Source organism: Diabrotica virgifera, chromosome 5 (genome assembly GCF_917563875.1).
Source record: "Diabrotica virgifera virgifera chromosome 5, PGI_DIABVI_V3a".
Lineage (NCBI taxonomy): Eukaryota > Metazoa > Arthropoda > Insecta > Coleoptera > Chrysomelidae > Diabrotica > Diabrotica virgifera.
This window is the reverse complement of record NC_065447.1, coordinates 212,422,065-212,439,347: the sequence shown is the minus strand read 5'-3', so window position 1 is coordinate 212,439,347 and position 17,283 is coordinate 212,422,065. Positions and strand designations below refer to the sequence as shown.

Genomic DNA, 17,283 nt, shown 5'->3' with positions numbered 1-17,283 from the left:
AATCTTGGCGCCATCTACACGATAATTTTGAAAGTATCCGAAGTAAGAAATTCATATTTTATCAATAGAACGTCAAAATGATTAGCAAAATCTTAAAAAAATCGATTAAAATTTAATTACTTTTTTGCGTTGTAAATATTAAGCGATAACAATTAAATAATAAATTTAAAAATTACCGGTGAAAGTTGAATTAGTAAACCGCTAGGAGCGACACCAGCGAAGCTCAGAGCGTATACACTGCAAACGTCTAAGTTCTATTGTTACATCTCTTCACGCCTATACACAGTCGCGTAGCCTATCCCCACAGGGGCCCCGTGTTAATGTTTGTGGCGGGGCCCTTTTCCAAAAACTACAGAAAGTTTTCAGAAACATGTCTCGAATTGTAGTGAATTTTGTATGTGAATCCAGCTTGGAAGCAACTAGTTATTTCAGAACTGTTCTTTTCGGCTTCTCCTCAAAGATGGAATTTACTGAAAGAACGCGGCAAATGTTGTGTAAAAAGATTAATTGAAACTAGATGGTCCGCCCGATTTGACGCTGTAAATGCATTATTTTAAAACTACGGATCCATCAAACATATTCCAGTTAAACAATAATAGAGATGAAAAATCAGCAGATAGAAGTGAAGCCAAGGCACTGTACAATAAAATTGATACCTTTGAGACAGCTCTATTGACACTGATTTGGGCAAGAATTTTGGAACGAGTGAATGCAACAAGCAAAACGTTAGAAACTGTGCAGCGTTAAAAACTCTTTTGAGCTTTGTTGGAGACGTAAGAAATAAGTTTAGCGAAATTGAACAAGAAGCGAAAACTTTCTTTTGCGAAGGCGAGAATATCTCAAACATCTAGTATACAACTGACCTTCAAAGAATAAAGAAAATAAAAACATTTTTCGAAGAAGCAGGTGAAAGTCAAATCATTTTAAAGGGGCAAGAGATATTCAGAATTGAAGTATTAATATTTAATGTTATATGCGATAATATTACTCAAGATCTTTCACAAGACAAAGAGAATTGAATGCTACAAGCTACAAGGATGTAACATCAACTTTTAGATGTTATTTTACGCTAGATAAAGAAGAAGTTAAGACTCAATTAATATTTTATGCGAGAAATATAAAAAAGATGTTGATGAAACCAAAGAGAACTTGCATAATGGAATTACCCATTTTGTAACATTATGCCAAAATTTAAATAAACATACATTTTATGAAAAATTTTATGTCATCCAGGATGTAAAGGCAACTTTTCCCAATATTTTAACTGCAAATTTATTTGACGATACTAATTTCTAATGCGTCAGGCGAGCGGTCTTTTTCGGCTTTAAAAAGAATAAAAACATTTTTAGGTCAAATTTGGGTCAAGAAAACCTAGACGCATTATCACTATTGTATATAGAGAATGAAGAACTGAAGAAACTGAATTGTAATAATATTTTTCTACGAGCGTGCAAAAATGTCTACTTTCGCGCACGCATTTTAGTTAAGAAAGTTTCACTTTTCCGCACGTGTGTTACTTTTCCGCACGCGTGTTACTGTTCCGCGCGCGGTTTTTACTTTTCCGCATGCGTGTTAATTTAGATATGTTAATATGGCTTTAAAGTAATTATTAATACATGCAATAAACTAATATTTAGATATTATTTACTAATTTATTTCAAATATATCTTATTGTGTTCCTGTTTTAATGAAATTAACGCGACAATTCGATGAAATAAAATTATTTTGACATAATATTCGAAAGTTAAATCGGTAGACAATAACAGTCGTCATGCCCCGCTAACTCTAATAAAAAACATGTAATCGTATTTATTTTCCTTCCGTTTAGTCAGAGGCGCTGATGTCGGCATTGTGATTGGTGGAACATGACTTTTGACAAATCGTGCGCTATCTGTGAATCTGTAATCTGTGTTCGTGTTCGTTCGTTCGTTGTCGTTCACTTATTTTATATGGTCGGTTATGATGTGATGTGTTTGGTGTTTGTGTTTGTGCCACCATAAAAAGCTGATATTCAGTCGTGTTTTTTGATATTTTTGTTATTTCATAATCGAGTACCTTTTTAAAGGTAAGTTTTTCTGATTGTAGGTACTGTTTATCCAACAGTTTTAAAATACACATTTTATTTCGCGTTTTGTTGTTGGGTCTAATGGCCGATCAGCTGTTGTGTGCAGCCGATAAATTCAACAAGTAAACATATATTTAATCGAAATTAAATACTAATATTTCTATGTAAAATGTCACATTATTGTATAAATAAATAATTAAGAAACAAAAGTTGTTTGTGTTTTACCTTTATTGGCCACTTTAATAAAATAATATTAAATATTGGAAGTACCGTATGGAGGCTATGGTGTACCTAGCGTGGAGGCTAGATAACGCTACCCTTCCTATCCAATCAACAGCAAGAACGTTTAAAATTTCACACCTATCATGTCGAAGCTACAGACCACTTATGTGGAGGCCAGATTTGTAGTATCCTTCCAATTTCCCAGGTGCTGAAATACGTGACATATTTTTTGAAGGGTAAGATCGCATTCTACCAAATCAGACAACACTTTTTTCTATGACAGTCGTTTTGAATCATTGTCATGGAAACCAAGATCGTCGTCATGCTAACTAATTATATTGAAAGTTTGGTTTTGACAACCTTGTCAAAGAATTAATTATTTATGTATGTATTTTCATATTAATTAAATTAATTGATTAAGATTTGGTAATTTTTTAAAGACTCTTAGAAAAAATATTGTTTCTAACTCTTGCAGAAAGTCTCTTTTCCGCACTCGACTGCTTGCCGAACTCCCGCTTCGCGTCGTTCGGCAAACTGCAGTCGCGTGCGGAAAAGAATGACTTTCTGAACTTGTTAGGAAAATAACTAGCAGTTTGCGAATGCCAAAGTCAAGAAAAAAATCTAATTTTTGTCTTTATGTATTTTTTAGAATATGTTTTATGTTTGTCATGTGTTGTCAGTGTTGTTTTGTGAAACTTTCTGTTTTTGATTTATGTTTTCAAATGTATTTTTTGGAATATTTTTTATAATAATAGTCTCCCGTTTTATACCGCTGACGCGCTTTTGGGATTATAGCAGGGTAGTCTGCTATATCTAGGGCCTACGTTGTACAAGGAAAGTAACAGGGCCAGTGCTACGCTTCAACCGTCTATTATTACCCCTGGTTTTACCCATGGTACTCATTTTATTCAGGATGAGTCGACCTGGGGCCTATAGACATTTTAAAAATGTCTAGTTGTTCTTGCCAACGCTGCCATTTGAACCCCGGCCTACCAGCACGCGAGTCAAGCATACTACCGCCTGAGCTACGCCGCCCCGGGATTATTTTTTACGTTGGCTATTCGTCTTGCCTGTTTAAAAAAAATGATTTTATGGATTTTACAATAAACCTTTATAGTTAATGCATGTGTTTTCTTGTTAGGAAACTGAAAACGAATAGCAATGAATGGGGCCCCTAAACCTCTAGCGCTCAGGGCCCGAAGTTAGGTTAAACCGGCACTGAGTTTTGGTTATTTTAATAACGATGCTGATGATTTTAATGAACACCAATTTTTATGCTTCATAGACTTCGAGTAAGACACGATCTACTATTAGAACGATTGCAAGAAGTCAGTTTAGATGGAAAAGAAATTCATTAGAAGGCAATGTAACGTACAGTATATGAACGATTATTGTTACGGTACATCGGTGCCAGGCCCACTTGTGAGCCCTTTAGACACGTAGACCTCCTACGGCGGGCCCATTGTATCACCCCTATCTTACGGACCAGGTCCATAAGAACCTGGTCTTTGGCGTTTCTGGGGCCCAGGCTGCACCGGGCTCCCATGCTAGTCCCCCAGAAACCTTATGATCTCACAGAAAGCCACAAGTCTCTTAAAAGGCAAGTCCCTCACCTGCAGTGGTGTAGCTAGCCCCACAGGGGCCCCATATCAAAGTTTGTCGCGGGACCCTTTTCCACGACTGATATGGAATGGTGCTAAAAAATGTTCAACAAAAGAAGCAAAAACGCTTGTATAGAATAGAATGGGAATATGCTTTGTTGTCACAGAAAATTTTACAATTTTATGGACACAGCTTACAAAGAGTGGGAAAAAACAACAACAAATACAGTTTTCTGAAATTACATCTTCTTCTTCTTGATGTGCCTATCCGTGACGAATGTTGGCGATCATCATGGCAATCTTCACCTTATCTGCAGCAAAGCGGAAAAGCTGCACAGATGTTGTGTTGAACCAGATTATGAGGTTCTTAACCATGGACGGACATGAAATTACATAAATCGTCAATATTATTACAAAATAAAAGATAATAAAATAAAACAAAACAATATATTGCAAAATTTAAATAAATTGCAAATTACATAATACAACCTTAGGAACTATGTAATAAGTTCTGCATATAACATCCAAATATAGATATTAATAATAATAAACCTAGTAAATTCTACGAAAAATAGATTTGAATTGTTGAGACTCATTGTTTGAAAACAGATTCAGTTTTTTCAAACCAAGGATGAATGTACATTGAAAATGAGCTTACACAGAGAAGTAACTGTTCTTATGGTATAACGGCGAGCGGACGGCAAGTACATATATCTAAATACAATTTATAGATAAAGAACAGATTACACGAAAATATACCCAAACAATACACGCTGTTACAAATATTCAAAGGTAAAGCGATTAAAAAAATTGCAATTTGGCATTATACATTATACAATGTCTCACACACAGCCAACGGTGAATGTGCAGTGAAAGGTAGCTTGAAAACAAAAAAATCTCTGTTGTTATGGAATAACGGCGAGCGGCAGAGAATATAAAATAGATAAATATAATTTATAGATAGATAAAGAATCCATTACACGAGAATGTCGATAACCAAACAATATACAATGTGTTAATAGTGAAATAATTGTTCAATTTTTTTAAATGGAATTTTATATCGACATGTTGGGCCCCTGAATGTCGGGGATCCCGTATCATTGACACGGCTGATACAGCGGTAGCTACGCCTCTGCTCACCTGGCTCGGCTGCAAAGATGCCGAATTGAATAGATGCCGATAAACGAATGGACACTAAATGGAAAAAAATGAAATAACCACATAAGCAGAATGGGCACAGCACGTTCTAATTTTATGAAAATGAAAAAGGTCCTATGTAGCAAAGATTTAACAGTAGCTCTTAAAGTACGCTTAACAAAATGTTACGTATACAGTGTACTATATTATGGAGTGAAATCATGGACGTTAAATGTAGAGACAATGAGACGACTTAACGCCTTTGAAATGTGGAGCTATGGAAGAATTATGAGGGTTTCCTGGGTAGATAGAGTTACGAACAATGAAGTACTGAGAAGAATAGGTAAAGAGAAGGAAGTCGAAATTACAATTAAAGAAAGAAAGCTACAGTATCTCGGACATGTGATGCGGGGCGAGAAGTATGGCATCCTACTACTCATAATGCAAGGAAAGATAGATGGCAGAAGAAGCATCGGAAGAAGACGAATTTCATGGTTGAAGAACCTGAGAGAATGGTTTGGATGCAGCTCAAAACAACTATTTAGAGCTACTGCCTCAAAAATTAAAATAGCTATGATGATTGCCAACCTCCGTAACGGAAATGGCACCTGAAGAAGAAGAAGGAGAAGAAGAATGGGAGAGACACGTGTGGTCAAAATATCAAGAGATAAATCACCAATCGGTAGAAGAAGTATGGGCCGAGCGCGCAAAAGATGGAGTGATAACCTTCCATAGAGGTATCAATCCGTCAATGAACAAGCATAATTGCCTATAAAGTGGAAGAACAAGAAGAAGAAACTGAAAAGATACTTAAAGGTAAGGAATAAGTACATTGCACTTTACCAGAAACTGAAGCTAATATCGAACACACAAAAACGATTGTAGGCAACATATTAACTTTAAAACTGTAACACTTAAATCATAAAGTCGACTCTAAAGCTTTTAGCATACCTACTTATATATTACGTCTTGAACGTTTTTAGAATTTAAATCGTCCCATCCTTATCACCAACCCTGTTTTAAATTGTATAAAACATGATATAAATTTAAATTTGTTAGATATGTTAGCCCAATTTTTAAGTTTGATTACACTTTACGATTCTAGAATACAAAGTACATAAAACTCTTGGATAAAATTAATACACAATTGCTCAGCCCTTTTTAAAAAATATCTACACTTTGAACAATAATTAGTGTTTTGAAATGCTTTGAACAAAAGCATCAGAGGATGATAAAATTAAATCTATTACTCTCTAAATCAAATGTACACAGAAACTTCTAACCATAATATCAAAATAATATTAAGGGATATAAACGCAAAAGTAGGCACAGAAGAGTACGTAACACCGGTGGCAGGAAGACAGTCTACATGACGTTACAAATGACAATGGATCATGATTGATCGATTTTGCAACAGGCTGCAACTTAGTCATCAAAAGCACTCAATTTGTTAGAAAATAGAACCACAAGGCGACATGGTGATCAAACGATAGAATATATAGTGTAGGAAACAGAGGTTGAACCTCGCAAAATGGACACAAGTCCGGTTTTATTTTTTTTTCTGGTATATCAAGGGGTACTTATTATAAGACTAACTTTTTCTGAAAAAATTTCGCCCCGGAACCCCCCTTTTCACCCCTCTAAACGGGGTAATTTGTGGTTTTTGCGGAACGTAACCCTTCCTGTATCCTTTACAAAAAATTTCTTTTAGAGAAATATGAAGAGGACTATATTTTCTACGATTTATTTCCCGACAGCATCTGTCTATCATCCACCGTTTAGCGAGGGTGGCGTCCCAAAGTTGACAAGTTTTTAAAAAAGATGTTTTTAAAAAATATATATTTTTCCCTAACTGTAACGGAAATTAAGAAGAAATCCTGCGGCATTTATTCACAAATAATTGATTGATTTTTTGGTATAGGTTTCACTTAAGGGTAATTGCCCTTTTTTTAATTACAGGGTGTTACATTTTAAAAAACCCCTTTTTATACCATCTGAACCGTTTATGCTAGAGTAAAAAGACTTTCAGCGATTACCCACGTACTGGTGCTATTTACAAATTTGTATAATGCATCCCCATTTTTTCCCCGGAACAACCCCAAAAAAAAGAAGAATTAATAAATAAAGTGATTTTCTTGGAATCCTTCACACACAATGTCCTTTATTAATATGCTTCATATATCATTTTGTGCACGTTATTATTACCCATGCATGGACACCAAAAGCGATTTCCTAATGCAACCCCTGTAGCCAAAAAAAATATAATAAAAAGGAGGGTTGAAATTTTTTTTTGATTTTTGCTTTTTGATCCATATGGGCATATGCTTCATCAATAGTGCTTTTCAAAAATATATATGGTTATTGCAATATCCCTGCGGAAACCACCCCTATCCTTGAAAATATACTGCAGAAACCACCCCTATCCCTTGGCGAGCATGTTTTTATGATTTTCTCATTACCTATGCATTCTTTTTAAACAAAACTTATACAAGGCTAAAGACCACTATTTACTCTAAAAATTAGGCCTTATTCATTTTTTTCGTATAAGCAACCGTTACGGCACAGTGGCGCCGTAAACCTCATATATGCTTTGGCGGGCTCCAGTTTTTGTTTTTTTTTTCGTCATCTATACGTTTTATTGATAAAGTACTTATGTAAAATAAAACAACACAGTGTAACCTACAAATTATGACCTATGCACATTTTACGTTCTTTGCGCCCCAAAACCACAGTGGTGGCCCAAAATAAATTTTTGCATATTTTCGCCTCCTACACGCATTTTATTGCAATAATGCTATCTTAATAGCACAATATTCACCCTTAAGTGGTCGCTGAGCAGTGGCGGATCCAGTGAGGGGTGATGGGGGCGATTGCCCCCCTCTAAACCAAGTGATATTATATTTAAAGATTATAAAATATTCATTTATTTTTATAGAAATTTAGCCAATTGGCACCCCCTCCTAACGATGCTGGGTCCGCCACAGTTGCTAAAGCATAAAAGTACGCCATTCTTATAAAAATAATAATATAATATTAATATAAGTATTTCTATAAAAATAAATGAATATTTTTATAATCTTTAAATATAATATCATTTGGTTTAAGAGGGGGGGGGGGGCAATCGTACCCATCACCCCTCCCTGGATCCGTCACTGCTCAGCGACCACTTAAGGGTGAATATTGTGCGATTAAGGTAGCATTAATGCAATAAAATGCGTGTAGGAGGCGAAAATATTCAAAAATTGATTTTGGGCCACCACTGTGGCTTTGGGGCGCAAAGATTGTAAAATGTGCATAAGTCATAATTTGTACGTTATACTGTGTTGTTTTATTTTACATAAGTACTTTATCCATAAAACGAACAGATGACGAAAAAAAACAAAAACTGGAGCCCGCCAAAGCATATATGAGGTGTGCCGTAACGGTTGCTTATACGAAAAAAATGAATAGGACCTAATTTTTAGAGGAAGTAGTGATCTTTAACCTTGTATAAGTTTTGTTTAAAAATAATGCATAGGTGATGAGAAAATCGTAAAAACATGCTCGCCGTGGGATAGGGGTAGTTTCTGCAGTATATTTTCAAGGATAGGGGTAGTTTCCGCAGGAATGTTGCAATAACCATATATATTTTTGAAAATCACTATTGATGAAGCATATGCCCATATGGATCAAAAAGCAAAAAACAAAAAAAATTTCAACCCCCCATTTTATTAATTTTTTTTGGCTACAGGGGTTGCACTAGGAAATCGCTTTTGGTGTCCATGCATGGGAAATAATAACGTGCACAAAATGATATATAAAGCATATTAATAAAGGGCATTGTGTGTGAAGGATTCCAAGAAAATCACTTTATTTATTAATTCTTCTTTTTTTTTGGGGTGGTTCCGGGAAAAAAATGGGGGTGCATTATACAAATTTGTAAAAAGCACCAGTACATGGGTAATCGCTGAAAGTCTTTTTACTCTTGCATAAACGGTTTAGATGGTATAAAAAGGGTTTTTTTTTAAATGTAACACCCTGTAATTAAAAAAAGGGCAATTACCCTTAAGCGAAACCTATACCAAAAAATCAATAAATTATTTTTGAATAATTGCCGCAGAATTTCTTTTTAATTTCCGTTACAGTTAGGGAAAAATTAATTTTTTTTAAAAACATCTTTTTTAAAAACTTGTCAACTTTGGGGCGCCACCCTCGCTAAACGTTGGATGATAGACATATGCTGTCGGGAAATAAATCGTAGAAAATATAGTCCTCTTCATATTTCTATAAAAGAAATTTTTTGTAAAAGGTACAGGAAGGGTTACGTTCCGCAAAAACCACAAATTACCCCCTTTAGAGGGGTGAAAAGGGGGGTTCCGGGCCGAAATTTTTTCAGAAAAAGTTAGTCTTATAATAAGCACCCCTTGATATACCAGAAAAAAAATAAAACCGGACTTGTGTCCATTTTGCAAGGTTCAACCTTTGTTTCCTACACTAATATTGTTTTGATTGATAGACAACAATGAGAATCAAATGATCAAGTAGTTCTTGATTTGATTTATGGAAGACATTGTAGCATCATAATAGGAGTAAGAACTATGAGGGGGCTAGATAGCGACACGGACCATTTTCTCGTGAAGGCCAAGCTCAGAACAAGAATTTCAACACAAGCAATAGATAAACAGACGAAGATCGAAAGGTGGAATGTAGCAAAGCTGGAAGAAGATGGGGGAAGAGAATATCAACTAAAATAAGAAATAGGTTTCAGGTTTTGGAAATAAATGAAAATGAAAGTGAAGATATAAATCAACCATGGCACTCCATAAAAAGAACTGTTGCAGAAGCAGCAGAGAAATATATCGGAAGAAAGAAGAAAAAAGGAAATCATACGACAGAGCCCTAAAAGAAACAAAATAAAAATGGATTATCTGTAGAACCCATCAGACGAAAAACGTATAGGTACAACTAACGCCAATGCAACCAATGCGGTGCATTGGGGCGCAGGCCTTAGGGGGGGCGCAAAAAACTGATATTCTGGAAAATGAGTCTACGAATAGGGGCGCACGGAGAATACTTGCATTGGAAACATACAAGGACAGATGGAAAAATACAAGGCAAAAAAGAGACAATATCTTCAACAACAAATTGAAAACGTAAAAGGAGAACATAGACACAATAAAAGTTAAACATTCTACAGATAGCTAAGATAATATACTAGAAACTCCTATATAAGGACACCCCATTTCGTTAGAGATAAAAATGGAGAAACACCACCTAAAATAACATAATAGAAACATGGGCTGAATATTTAGAAGCACTCCTTAATGTCCAGAATGTCACTGATGAAAACAATAAAAATTATGGGAATAACCAAAAAAATTAGTATAAAACAGTCAAAATAAAAATCCCCCCCCCCCCCACCATCAAGCCTAGAACAAATTAGAAATCCAATAAAAATACTTAAAAACTTAAGCCCGATCAAGGAACACAAAACTTTACGAAAACCTCCAGAAAAATAAAGGAAGGATGAAAATTTGGGAATAGGTAGTTGAAATTGTCTATTATTATATAAGAAAAAGTTTACAGTTCTACATCCCCTCCATTTTACAAAAATGGAGTGGAATACCCTCTTCTCGGGGGTGAAAATATGCATTTAAAATAAATCCGGAATTGGATAAAATAACTAATTTTAAGCAACTTTTGTTCTATAGAGTTTTTTTCACAACTCAATACTTTTCGAGTTATTTGCAGTAAATGTGTTCATTTTTAACAAAAAAAGCATGATTTTGGGCGGTTTTTCGCAAATAACTCAAAAAGTAAGTATTTTATCGAAAAAAGTATTTGAAGGCTTGAAGTCTGTTGACCCAGTAGAAACAGAGTTGTAGCTAATGAGGAGTAGGTTCTTCTTCGTCAAATTTCAAATCGAATATTTCGACGTGAAATATCCAAAAAACGGAGCACTTTTCAGGGAAAACTAATTTATAACTTAAAAAAAAAGGTTTATTTTTGATTTTTAAAAGAACTTGTTACATTAAACTTAAGTGAGTTACGCTCAAAATATTGTTGGTACCTTTAATTTTTTGGTAAAAAAATCGCGAAAATCACCCCTAATTAGCATACCAAATAAATTTAATCATTACCACTTCACACTTTACTTTTCTTATGTATTCTTTATAATATGATCTGTAAGTTTCATCGGTCGGTTCAAAGTGTTCTTTTTGAAAAGGCTGTAGTTAAAATGGCTTGAACAAGTCACTAATCACGAGTGTGTGCAAATTTTGAACAGTCATAGCATAACCAATGTTTGTCTCCCAGGAAAACAAAAAAATTCAAAGTAACCAGAAAAGCAAAACGTACATTTTATTACTCTTTCAGATTTTTGGTATTACTAATAATTTTTAAGTTATTTTGAAAAAAAAGGAACTTTTTTCAAAATCGGAAAAAATTTATTATTTTAAAAGCAATTTTTTTCAAAACTGAACAGTTTGAACCAATGTAACTTATAGATCATTATACATAATACATAAGCAAAGTAACTTGTGAAGCGGTAACGATTAATTTTATTTGGGATGCTAATTAGAGGGTGATTTTCTCGATTCTTTTTACCAAAATATAAAAGAGAGCAACAATATTTTGACCGTAACTCACTTACTTTTAATGTTAAAATTTAACAAAAAACGAAAATAAACCTTTTTTTAAACACTTTAAAAAAAATTGAAATGAGTTTTCCCCGGACAGTACTCCGATTGTTGGTTATTTCACTTTGGAATATTCGATTTGAAATTGGACGAATAAGAACCTACTTTTTATTAGCTACAACTCCGCTTCTACTGGGTATACAGACTTCGTGCGTACACCATTCTCTTTTCACTTTTTTATAAGCTATATTTTTACTAAGAATATTTTTTTCGATAAAATACTTACCTTTTGAGTTATTTGCGAAGAACCGTCGAAAAACATGTTTTTTGTTGTTAAAATGAATGTATTCACTCGCAAATAACTCGAAAAGTATTGACTTAGTGAATAAACTCTATAAAATAAAAGTAGCTTATAATTAGTCATTTTATCTAATTCCAGACTTATTTTGAATGTATGTATATTTTTTCACCCCCTAGAAGATGTATTCCCCTCCATTGTTGGTAAAATGGAGGGGATGTAGAATTGTAAACTTTTTCTTATATAATACCTAATAGACAATTTTAACTACCCATTCCCTAATTTTCATCTTTCCTTTATTTTTTTTTGGGTCAGATTGTTCTTTGATCGGGCTATTATGGCGGTTTAAAAACTTAACTCATTAAATAAAATCCGCCAAAATATGTGTCTTCAGGCTTAGAAAATCGACTATTTATTGATCAAATATTTACTATTAGAATACTTTTGGGAGTACATAAAGATATACATCAGATCTTTATAGATTTCAAACGGGCTTATGATACAATTAATCGTCGAGATTAACTTGCCAATTTATTCGAGGAGTAAGTATTTATTTGATAAATAAATAAAATAAGTCTTATTTGACGTCGGTAAAGTGGAGAAATGTCAGTTTATTGGTCGAATAACTTTATTCATAGAATAAACTACTAGTTGTCTTTGATGATGAAGGAATATGAGAGAATTTTACAATTTATAATTCACGTCCCATCTGCTCAGCGCGGTAAAGTTCCAACGAGAATGGTTCCCTTCGTTCCTTTAAACAAGTTAGAATAGGAGGGAAAACATCAAATGCTTTCTACGTAATTTTCTCTCTTTCAAGTAGTGAAACAGAGATATCCGCTGTCCTCATTGTTGTTTAACCCGGCCTTGTTTTTAACCTCGTTTGAGAATCAGAAGTTATTTGCATTCTCTTAATCCTTGTTGATAAGCTTCAGTTTTCTGCTCTGTGTAAGTAAAGGGGAGTAAACTTTCTGTAGGGGAGATATGCCTGAGACGGCATACTGGCTGAGATGGCATATCAAGCGTTTTTCGTAAACTATTTCAAATTTGGTGCCTTGTGTGACAGTTTTCAGTTCCTCAAGTTAGCATTTGTCAACATTGTTGAACTTATGCATGTTAGTTTTGTTTTGACAGTAGTAGCCTTTGGAGTGTTTAATAAGTAGGACAATATATTTATTGGCTCTTTTTGTATCACATTATAATTCGCGAGTCTTCGCACCTGAGTTAAGTTTTTCAATTTTGTGATGTTAGTTTACCTTTTGCCTATCACGCCTGTATCGATTTATATCTTAAAAATGTGTTTAAGAAAAATTATCAAAAACGGTCTGAATGCAATGTTGCCTGAGATGGCATAGTAAGCAAGAGGATACGATGGCATAGGTATGCCATCTTACCCTTACGTGTTTTTATACTGCATTAATTTTGTTATATGATTAGAGTTTTTCATTACAGCTAAAATTCGTTATAAGAGGAATTCGAAACGAGAAAGTCGATTCCTTGGATGTTGAAACAAGTGACGAGGAAGATGCTGCTAGAATTTTTTGTAATGATCTCTTTTCATTATCTCGTTCTCGAAAAACTTGGCTTAGATACCAAATGTGTGGCAAGTGGTCATATTCCGATGTGCCAATGTACCCAAGATTGCAAAAAATTTATTTGTGACTTATGTCGAGATTAGTGCCTTTATTTCAAGGGTATGCCATTTCACCCACATGTATGTGAATGAGATGGCACATGTAATACTTTAAAATTTGTTTTTTTTTCAGAAGAAAACTATAATATGTACCTTGCGAAATGGGACGTTTCATCGCCGCCGGTTCATCGCCGCCGTTTCGATGCCGCCGGTTCATCGCCAGTCCATTTCATCGCCGGCCGTTTCATCGCCAGTTAGTCAGTTGATTTTGTATTATGGGAGATGACACGACACGACGTTAAATTCAGTTCAAAACTTATGACAAATAAAAAGATAAAAAATATTATTATATTAATTTACTGTTCTATTTCTACTACCCCTAATTTTGATACTAAATAGTATTAAAGTAGTGTTAAATTATATTTTATATTATAAAAGTTTAAAAGTCTATTAGAAGATTAAGTATGGCAACGGGAATGGTCATATCTCGCATTTCCTAGAATTCCTAATTAATACTAAAAATAAATAATAAATGTAATTGTCGAAAATTGGTCGAAAATTCGGAAATATATCGGTTAACGTATTAACTGACTGGCGATGAACCGGATGGCGATGAATCGGCCGGCGATGAATCGGCCGGCGATGAAACGTCCTAGACCCGTACCTTGTTAAAAATAATTTTATATTTAAGTAAATGTTGTTAGCACTGACTTTGATTTTCATTACGTGTCTAACTCTATCGGTTATCGATTACAAAACATTTAAAAAAAGGTATGCCGTCTCAGGCATATCTCCCCTACTTGTTGGTTATACCCCTCTTAAAAATATTCGCATTATTCTGACCTATTTCCAGTCGTAAAATATTTCTTCGTTTTAATTTCTTCTTCTTCATGTGCCGTGCTCGATTATCGAGCGTTGGCTATCAAATTGGCTATAGTAATTTTGTTGAAGGTAGCTCAGAAAAGGGATGCAGAGGATCTGTTAAACCATCCTCTCAGGTTTTTAAGCCATGACGTTCTTCTTCGACCTGGCCCTCGCATCTTCTTCCGTCTACGTTTTCTTGTATTATTAAATGGAGTATATTATATATCTCTCTGGGTGTCGCATAACATGGCCAAAATATTCAAGTTTTCCGTATTTCAAGACACCGTACAAAAGAGTAGAGAACACATAACATCTCACTAATCTAATTTTAAGATTCAAAGTAATTTTGTTTCCACATAAAAGTTTTTTATCTTAGTGAATGCAGCTCTGGCCTTCTCTTTACGTATTCTAACTTTTTTGCTCATGTCATCTTTTTTGTATTGGCGTCTTACTGACAACCATCACCTTGGTCTTTGCGGTGTTTAACTTGAGTCCATATTCATATTCATCACACGTTGTGTGTAATCCTATTAATCACATGTTGAAGTTCTTCATAATTGCTCGCAATTAACATACCGTGTCATCTGCGTATGTATCTCAAATTATTAATATTGACGCCATTCATTTTGATACCAGATTGAGCATTATCCACTGCTTTATTGAAAACAAACTCAGAATAGATTTTAAATATTAGTGGGGACAAAATGCAGCCCTGCCTTATTACTCTTCTTCGTATTTGAAGTTCTTCAGACGTGTCTCGGCCAATCCTGATGTTTGCACGTTGATGCCAGTAAAGATTTTAGATAATGCGTAGGTCTTCTCAAGGCCTTCTCAAACTCAATGAAACACATATAAACCGAATGTTCGACATCTCTGCATCTCTGTACCATAAACTGAATACTAAACAGTGCTTCTCTGGTACCAAGATTATTGCGGAATCCAAACTGTGTATCACCAAACTGTTCTTCTATTTTTTGGTACATCCTAGAGTGCAAAATTCGTAGAAATATCTTTAAAACATGACTCATCAAGCTAATGGTTCGGTAGTCACTACATCTTTTCGCGTTTGCTTTTTTAGGTATCGTCACAAAAGTTGACAGCAGCCAATCCGTTTCCGTTGGTATATAGCCAGTTTGATAAACTTTTAGTTCAGGAACCGAAGCTTTTCACCTCGCAATTTTTACAGAATAGATCGATTTGCTTGAAAATTTGAGAATAAGTAGTGGATAGTCCAAGGATCAAAATCTATATGCATAGATAATTAATATAGTATTACCGGATCTATATGATCTATACGATTCCAAAACGCGCTTTTACCACGGGGGTGGTTTCCACCCCATCGCGGGGGTGGAAATTTTTTATTATATTTTTACCGCGAAAGTTGATAAAAACATTCATTCTAAGCCAAAAATGTTCTATACATTTTTTTGATAAAATTAATAGTTTTCGATTGATTCGCTATCGAAAGTGTTAGTTTTATATCAAAAATATCGATGTTTTTCGATATACTCAGTATTATGATTCAATCAATTTTTGCCGTAGAAAAAAATTTTTAAAACCAATTTCTTGGGAATTAAATAACCTACAATTTCATATTTAAACATTCTTTCGTATCTCTGATGCTAATCTTTCTAATCTGAAGAAAATGGCATTTTTTACCAAACTACAAAAATTCGTTATTTGCTTTTAACTCCAGTTTTTTTTAAGTAATCATTCTAAGAAAGTCAATAGCCTAAGGACACAAATAGCAAGTTCATTAGTAGTCAAGGAACCAAAGCTTTTCACCTCGCAATTTTTACAGATGGATCAATTTGCTTGAAAATTTGAGAATAAGTAGTGGATAGTCCATGGATCAAAATCTATATGATGCCGATAGGCGCTTTTACCATGGGGGTGGTTGCCACAACATCTCGGGGTTGGAAATTTTTTAATTATATTTTGACCTCAAAAGTTGATAAAACATTCATTCTAAGCAAAAAATGTTCCATACATTTTTTTGATAAAATTAATAGTTTTTGATTTATTCGCTATCGAAAGTGTTAGTTTTATATCTAAAAAATCAATGTTTTTCGATGGTATACTCATTTACGATTCACTCAATTTTTGCCGTAGAACAAATTTTATCAAACCAAGTTCTTGGGAACTAAGTTGCCTACAATTTCATATTTAAACATTTTTTCGTATTTCTGATGCTAACCTTTCTACTCTGAAAAAAATGGCATTTTTTTACCAAATTGCAAACATTCGTTATTCGCATTAAACTTCAGTTTTTTAAAAATAATTAATCATTCTAAGCCAGTCAAACTTCTAGAATCTATTAATAATGCCTACATAAATAAAGAAGAATGAATAAAGCCAATGACTAAAAACACCGCTAACTTACATTATTATGGTTCCAATTGGATTTCTCCTTTTTTTTTTTCAAAAAAATATATTGATTTTTAACCGTAACTTTTTTATTTTTTATCTTAGAAAATTTGGTAAAAAAGAATTTTGTAGGTTTTTATAAGACCTATAAGACTATTAATATTAAATCTTTTTAAAATCCTCAGTCGCAAAAAGAAATGACTTTTAAAGGGTTGATAAAGGTGGTTTTTGCATGTTATTACAAGTTTTAATTGTGAATAGCTCACTAAATTTTGCCATAGAAAACATTTTTGCAAACGAGGTTCTTGGGAATTAAATAAGCTACAATTTCATATTGTAACTTTTTTCGTATCTCTAATGCTAATCTTTATATTCTGAAGAAAAAGCCCTTTTTTCTAAACTACAAAAATTCGTTATTCGCTTTTAACTCCATTTTTTTAAACTAATCATTCTAAGCCGGTCAAACTTCTAGAACCTAT

The 17,283-nt window shown here is 34.0% G+C and overlaps 1 protein-coding gene across 1 annotated transcript in view; it reads right to left on the bottom strand.

Moving 5' to 3' along the window:
• LOC126884610 (chymotrypsin-2-like) overlaps positions 1–5,938 on the bottom strand; it is a 42,625-nt gene extending 36,687 nt beyond the window's left edge. Inside the window, exon 1 of the mRNA XM_050650614.1 lies at positions 5,869–5,938. Coding sequence (XP_050506571.1) covers positions 5,869–5,917 — 49 coding nt within the window. The 5' untranslated portion in view covers positions 5,918–5,938. The remainder of the gene's footprint in view (positions 1–5,868) is intronic.
• Positions 5,939–17,283: the final 11,345 nt, after the last annotated feature.